At 43.7% G+C, this 6,208-nt stretch overlaps 1 protein-coding gene across 2 annotated transcripts; it reads left to right on the top strand.

The window, feature by feature from the left end:
• The first annotated feature begins 636 nt into the window (after positions 1 to 636).
• BLOC1S2 (biogenesis of lysosomal organelles complex 1 subunit 2) lies at positions 637 to 4,261 on the top strand. 2 transcript variants are annotated; one of them, XM_054382413.1, is made up of 5 exons: positions 637 to 707; positions 1,589 to 1,705; positions 2,530 to 2,649; positions 3,119 to 3,223; positions 3,758 to 4,261. In XM_054382413.1, the coding sequence occupies exons 1-5, from the start codon at positions 656 to 658 to the stop codon at positions 3,784 to 3,786; spliced, it is 423 nt and encodes a 140-aa protein (XP_054238388.1). In that variant the 5' UTR covers positions 637 to 655; the 3' UTR covers positions 3,787 to 4,261. The 2 variants fall into 2 exon arrangements, with proteins under 2 accessions (XP_054238388.1, XP_054238387.1); XM_054382412.1 differs by having other exon boundaries at positions 3,755 to 4,261.
• The last annotated feature ends 1,947 nt before the right edge of the window (positions 4,262 to 6,208 follow it).

Genomic DNA, 6,208 nt, shown 5'->3' with positions numbered 1-6,208 from the left:
ACACTACAGACTGAAAAAAAAAACAAAACCCAAAACGTAGACGCTGCTGAGGCAGCTCCAGCAACTCACTGGTCCCCACAGGATGGACTGTAGCATGTCAGTAGCTGCCTCCCCGCACTAGCAAAAGCAGAGCTGATTTTGAGCTGCATTGAGACCTTCAGAAGCAAGTGGATCTGCTAAAGGAAAAAATAACTAAACATCCTCAAACACAAGGCTAGAGAGTTTGTGAGGGCTAGGCTAGCAGAACCCCTTGAACCTGGCATGCAGAACCAATGTACGTCTGGTGCTCTCGTAATAAATGGTTGCTTGATCGCGCAAACGAAGCCGTCACCCATCGGACGCTCGCTGTACCCGGTAACGGAGGCCTTCTCTCACGACACCGCCGGGGAGAAAAGGTGCAGACACCAGATCTACGCGCCGGGCGAAATGTCAGGCCCCGGCAGCTGCATCTGCTATGGTCACCCAGCGGGGAGAAGGCTGGCGCTAACCCCGCGCTGCGCTCCCTGCCCAAGGCCTAGTCCCACGGCCTGGCCCCAGCACCAGCTCCGCCCCGGCCCGCTGGCAGCGGCGCACGCGCCGTGCGGTGAGGGGCGGGGCCTCGGCCTGGCCCGGGGTCGAAGGCGGAAACGGCTGCCGCGGGAGGGGGCCTGTCGCTATGGCGACCGCGGCGGAGGGACTCCTTGAGGCCAGCGCGCAGCCCACCAAACGTAAGGGGCCAGGGTCAGGGTCGTCTCTAGGTTCGTCCCTTGGCCGCATGGTAGTGGCCGGGTCCTGCCAGGCTGCGGCCTGCTCGAGGCGCAAGGAAAAGTCGTTCTCCGAGGCGGCAGCTGCCCCGCGGTGGAAGGGCTTAGGCAGTGGGGTAGGGGCGGACTGCGGGGCAGACCCGCGGCTTCACCTATGTCGGTCGGTCGGTCGGTCGGCCGGCCAGCCAGCCGGCTGGCTGTTCCCCTGGGCCCGGCGGCTGCATCCCGCTTGGGGTTTAGTCCGTCGTGTGCCTATCACCCTTACAGCGCAGCCGCTTTAGCCGGCCGGAGCCGTGGGCGTCTGGGCAGCCTTTGTGTTCAAGCCGTCAAAAATTGCCGGCGAAGGAAAGAACATGTCTAGCCGAGGAGGAGGAGCTAACTTCCTTCTGTGAAGAGCAGAATGAGGGCAGGTTGCGGTAGAAATAGGTTTGGAAAACAAAAGTGATTCTTGCTTCCCACAGGTGGGAGTCTGTTGTAGGTTGTGAAACGGATAAGGGATGCAGTTCTGTTCGGAATCAGTGGCTAGAAATAAACATCAGTAGCGGTGGGCTTAAAGGCCCTCAAAAGCTCTCCGCATATTCCTTTCCTGTGATCTATGCACAGGCTGAGGCGGGTATTTGCAAGTGCGGTCATCCCAGGTGCCTGTCGCTTAAATACTCCCTGCAGTATTTTGAAATAATCTTAATGCTACTTCATGGAAACTGCCTAGGTTCATTAGTCTAAACCTATACGGAAAGTAAGTGAAGTCGATTCGAAAGGGGGGAAAAAAAGTGGGACCATTTAATCTTATGATGTGTTTCTGTACCTGCTTTTGCTTGATCCCGTAATGCCTGTATCCTGTTTAGAGGATCCTGCTGTTGAAACAGCGGAGGAAGCTAAGGAACCACCAGAGGCAGACATAAATGAACTGTGTAAAGACATGTTCAGCAAAATGTCCACATATTTAACAGGTGAACTGACAGGTAAGGCACTTGCAATACTGACCTGCAAGTAAGTTTTTTGTTTCTTTTAATTTTCTTGCAAAGAAATCTGTTGTGTGCTTTGTCAAAACTGTACCTGTTTAAAGCGTATCTCTCAAGAGTGGCAGCTGAAGTCTTGCATGTTGCTGTACTAACAGCACTGAGATTAGTCATATTAGTGAAGTCCTAGAATAGCACAAATATTTGTCAGAATAATTCAGCATGGTATCTGCAATATAACAAAAAATTCTTTTTAGTCTTGTGGAAGCTTGTACATGGAGAAAGAAAGAAAGAAAAGCAGTCTGGGTTAAGAAGGATTAGAAGAGAAGCACAACTGCACGTGCGCAGCTGTTTTGTTTCTGAGTGAGAGCAAGGGTCATACACAGAGTTTCAGACATTCGTGCTTTAGAATAAACTGTTGTGCAAAGTGAACTGCTCAACAAGCTAGTGGATTCCATGGGCTCTGATTTGATTCTACAACACTATTGATTTGCGTGGGCTCAAAGGGTACATAGTACAGATTACCAGTCTGGATTTGTGCTGTTAAGTTTTGTAAACACAAGAGCTTAACTGAAGGAATAAGACTAGAAATGTGAGGGCTTAGTCAGTCTGAAAATAAAAATACTGAAAATTAATAAGTATTCATCAGTCCAGTTGATTTTTGCAATCCACAGAATGCCATCTCTTTTTTTGTAGAGCATTTTATTAATACCTGTATTGCCATCTGCTTTCAGCTATAGGTTTAAAATCTCTTGTCCTCTTGAACAGTCTGCATCCAATTCAAACCATGTTGTCTTTTAATTAAGATAAATTCTATTCTTTTTAAGCCACCAGTGAAGACTACAAACTTTTGGAAAACATGAATAAGCTGACTAGCTTGAAGTACCTAGAAATGAAAGATATTGCTATAAACATCAGTAGAAATCTGAAGGATTTAAATCAAAAATGTAAGTGAACCAAGTAAGGTAGAGGTATAATGAATGGTGCATTTGTTTGGGGAATGATGTGTCTAGGAGTCAGTTCACACTCCAAGAGGTGCTGAAGGAAAGAAAACTCACTGAGAGACACACTGCTAGTCTTATATTTCTTTACATCTATAGACTATGTGGACTAAGAAAACACATCTGAATTTGTCCTGTTTTACCTTTTTATTTCTGTCTGCTAGGAAATCAGACTTCTGATTTATATTGTGTTGTTACTTGTGTTGAGTCTAGCCAGTACTCTTAAACATTTTATACTTTACTGGAACATGTCTATCAGTATCACCACTTGATTGTTGGAACAGGGGAAAAGAGGTGCTTTTAAATTGTTCTGTCTGAAGAATGTATTGGGAAATTCTTGTGTTTCAAGTGTGAGCTGTTTTCTTGGAAGTGAATTACTGAGAACTGACAGATACAATTTTTCTCCTTTTTTAAGATGCTGCTCTTCAGCCTTATCTGGAACAAATCAACCTTATTGAGGAACAGGTTGCAGCTCTGGAGCAGGCAGCTTATAAATTGGATGCATATTCCAAAAAACTTGGTAACTATTGTGCATTTACTGCCACTACCTAGCAGCCTAGTGCATTGCAAGGGGATTTAAAGGCAAAACAAACACCTCTATTTAACAGGTGTGAGGTGCAGTGTTTCCTATGCTGCTTCTGAGCAGCAAATATTGTATGTGAAGTGCTAAGCATTGGGAAAAGCTTAACAAGTGATATGGAGGTGGTCTAGTACAGGTATTACTGAACTATAGCTTATGGTGAGGCTCATATTCTCTTTTACAATATGCACTGACCCAGATTTTAAAGACACATGTTTAGTCCTTCAGATGGGGGCCTGGTAGAACTTTACAAACTCCTCTAAGTCCCCTTGGCTTTAATTTTAGATGTCTGACTTTAGTACCCGGTTCTTAAAAGTTATATTGTACCATTATATTTGCCTAAATGCTTTAGTAAAAGATTACCCTGAGTGACACTGTAATTAAGTTTAATTTTAAGATACATAGTATCTTACAGAATTCAAAGCTTTTACCCAATCCAGTCCTAAAATACTGTTATTTTTCTTTCTGCAGAAGCCAAGTACAAAAAACTGGAGAAACGATGAAATCACAACAGTCTTTAAGTTGGAGTTGAGCTGAGTCAGACTGATCTCAATGTTTAAGTTGCACAACAGCAATTATGTATGTTGACAAGATTTTGTTACAGCTAACCTCAAGACTGGTAAATTTTTCTATTTGTTGAATACAGTAGGCTGTATTCAGGCTTAAGGCTGAGCAATATTTTCCCCTTCTCAAGAGGTTCTATTGCCTCAGTTGTTCTGCAGTGAAAAGTAGAAGCCTATACATAACCTGTATGTTGATACTGGCTGTCTGTGTGTTAGTCCCATGTCCCACACGAAGTGCTCTATCCAGGAAGAGCCCTCCATACCCTATAAAGACATTTCCCCATAGTAATAGCAAGACCTAAACTTCATTTTTTTCCCTTAATTGAGCTCTATGTTGAGAAGATACCTGGGCCTTTGCAGTTATGAGCGTGGTATTTAAAACAACTTGTTTTGGTATCCACCTTTATCTGTTTGAAATAGAAAGACTAATTATTATAAATTTGCAATAAAACAGCTTGCTGCATTTGCCTCTCTGGAATCTCAAATTCCTGTTGGAAAGATTATGTAAGCTGTCTTTTTACTTTTTGTAAGGATCTGTTAATAAAGATGAGCTCCTTCCAGCTACTGGAGATCATAGAAGAGAATATGTTTTAAATTGTCAAGTATTCCTACAATTGTATTCTTTGATTGTCCTGGACCTCAGGTGAAATTCCAAAAAGTTTTGCTTTGTCATATGCTTGGTTAACTTGTTAGAATCTTTATCTACTTTACCAATGAATTTTGATTCTAGTAGTTTTGGAGGTGGCATGCCCAGCATAAAAAGATACTTCTACATCAGTTTAACAGTGTTCCAGATTGCTAATTTAGCAGAGCCTTTCTTAAGGAACAGGTACTCCCACTCAAAGTTGGTTTTTTTTTTCTGTACCTATTGACCCTGGGTAGTTCAAGCTGGCTTTTGAGTTGCAGTCTAGGATAGCAGAAGTGCTGATGCAAGAAAGAAATAGTTCAAACTTCCTACAGGCAGTTTACAAGAATGTCTAGTCAGGTGCCAGTGTGATAAAGATCATAAAGCTGTCAATGTACAGCCACTGTAAGTAGTCAGGATGGACACTTTTCCCTAGTGCTATTTAAAAGTAATGAAGCAGATGACCTTAAAGAGTCTTCACTGTCACTTTAAAGATAATGGGTTTAAAATGGAAAATAGTTTGAGAAGATTGAGCTCGCTTTGAGGAAAGACCTTTTTTGGAATGGGCATCTTTAAAGACTGCAGTTAAGTCTCCCAGAACTATCCAGCCATTTGTATCTCTGTTGCTTTTACCCATAGTTAGCTCACTGATCACTTTTCTACCTGTTAAAGCAAGTTAGACGTTTTAGTATTGTTACCAAAGCAGTGTCCTCTAACCCAACAGGAAGAGTTACTAACAGATGAGTTACCATTTCTGTGTTGGCAGAAATCATACCTTGTAGAGTAGCAGCCTGTTTTAAAATCTGATGGAGCTCCACCTTCTCAGGATTCATGGTGTGTTTGCAGTTCTGCTGGAAAAAGAGGATCTAGCCAGCCAAATCTAAAATCTCCACGCCTTGAGACTGGCATTTGAATGACAGTGGCCTGAACAGTGGCCTCCTCCGTGATCTCTGATGCTGCAAAGTGGTACCACAAGGTGACAGACAATGGAAAAGTCCTGGTTCTCCAGTGTTCCATGCATCTGAAGGTTATACAAGAGCCAGACATGATCAGCCATTGTGGAGGAGAATCATAGATTTTTAGCTGTTTGAGGGTGCTGCTCAGAGCTCCTCTGATCCCTGGACCAGTGAGGATTTTCATTATAGCATATAACACTTGCATGTGGATTGGAGCTAAGTCACTTATCCCTTGTAAGTCCCCTCTTTAGCCCCTACCCATCTCTAAGAACAGAAAAGTTACTGCTTCCTATAAAGTTGGAAATGGTTTTGTATAGATGGACATCATCTAGACTTGACCAGCCACTAAAATGCTTACTTGGGGCAGTTTTTCTAGGGTTGAAACAAGACCAATGATCTTGCAGCCTAGTGATCTTATTGATTCCCAGTTCTTTCTGGGAAGATGGTGGTAGAGGCACAGAGCAGATGCTGGCAGACAGAGTGATTGTTCTTCCCTGCAGGGATAAAGCTGGGCCTGTGCTCTGGCTGGGTGCGGAGGCCAAGAAGAAGGAGCAAAAGAATTGTATCCCAAGGGATTACATTGGAGAGATGGCCATCTGCTGTCTGGAGAAATGTGATCATTTCCATGTGATAAAAATAGTATCAAGCCACAAGTGCCAGTGACTTGTCCTAGTGCATAGCAACAAGCCAAGTAAGTTCAGCCCATGGCAGATAACCTGCAGATTGAGTACTGAACACAGAATGGAACATGGCCTGGACACTGTCTGTGCTCTTAATGGCA

The sequence above is a fragment of the Indicator indicator genome, chromosome 7 (genome assembly GCF_027791375.1).
Source record: "Indicator indicator isolate 239-I01 chromosome 7, UM_Iind_1.1, whole genome shotgun sequence".
NCBI classification, from domain to species: Eukaryota; Metazoa; Chordata; class Aves; order Piciformes; family Indicatoridae; genus Indicator; species Indicator indicator.
The sequence above is the reverse complement of the archived record's forward strand: the minus strand, read 5'-3'. Positions and strand labels throughout refer to the sequence as shown.

Coding starts and splice junctions, on each gene's coding strand:
- BLOC1S2 (XM_054382412.1), top strand. CDS start 656: ATGGCGACCGCGGCGGAGGGACTCCTTGAGGCCAGCGCGCAGCCCACC. Junction 708..1,588: donor CAGCGCGCAGCCCACCAAAC/GTAAGGGGCCAG, acceptor TATCCTGTTTAG/AGGATCCTGCTGTTGAAACA. Junction 1,706..2,529: donor TTTAACAGGTGAACTGACAG/GTAAGGCACTTG, acceptor ATTCTTTTTAAG/CCACCAGTGAAGACTACAAA.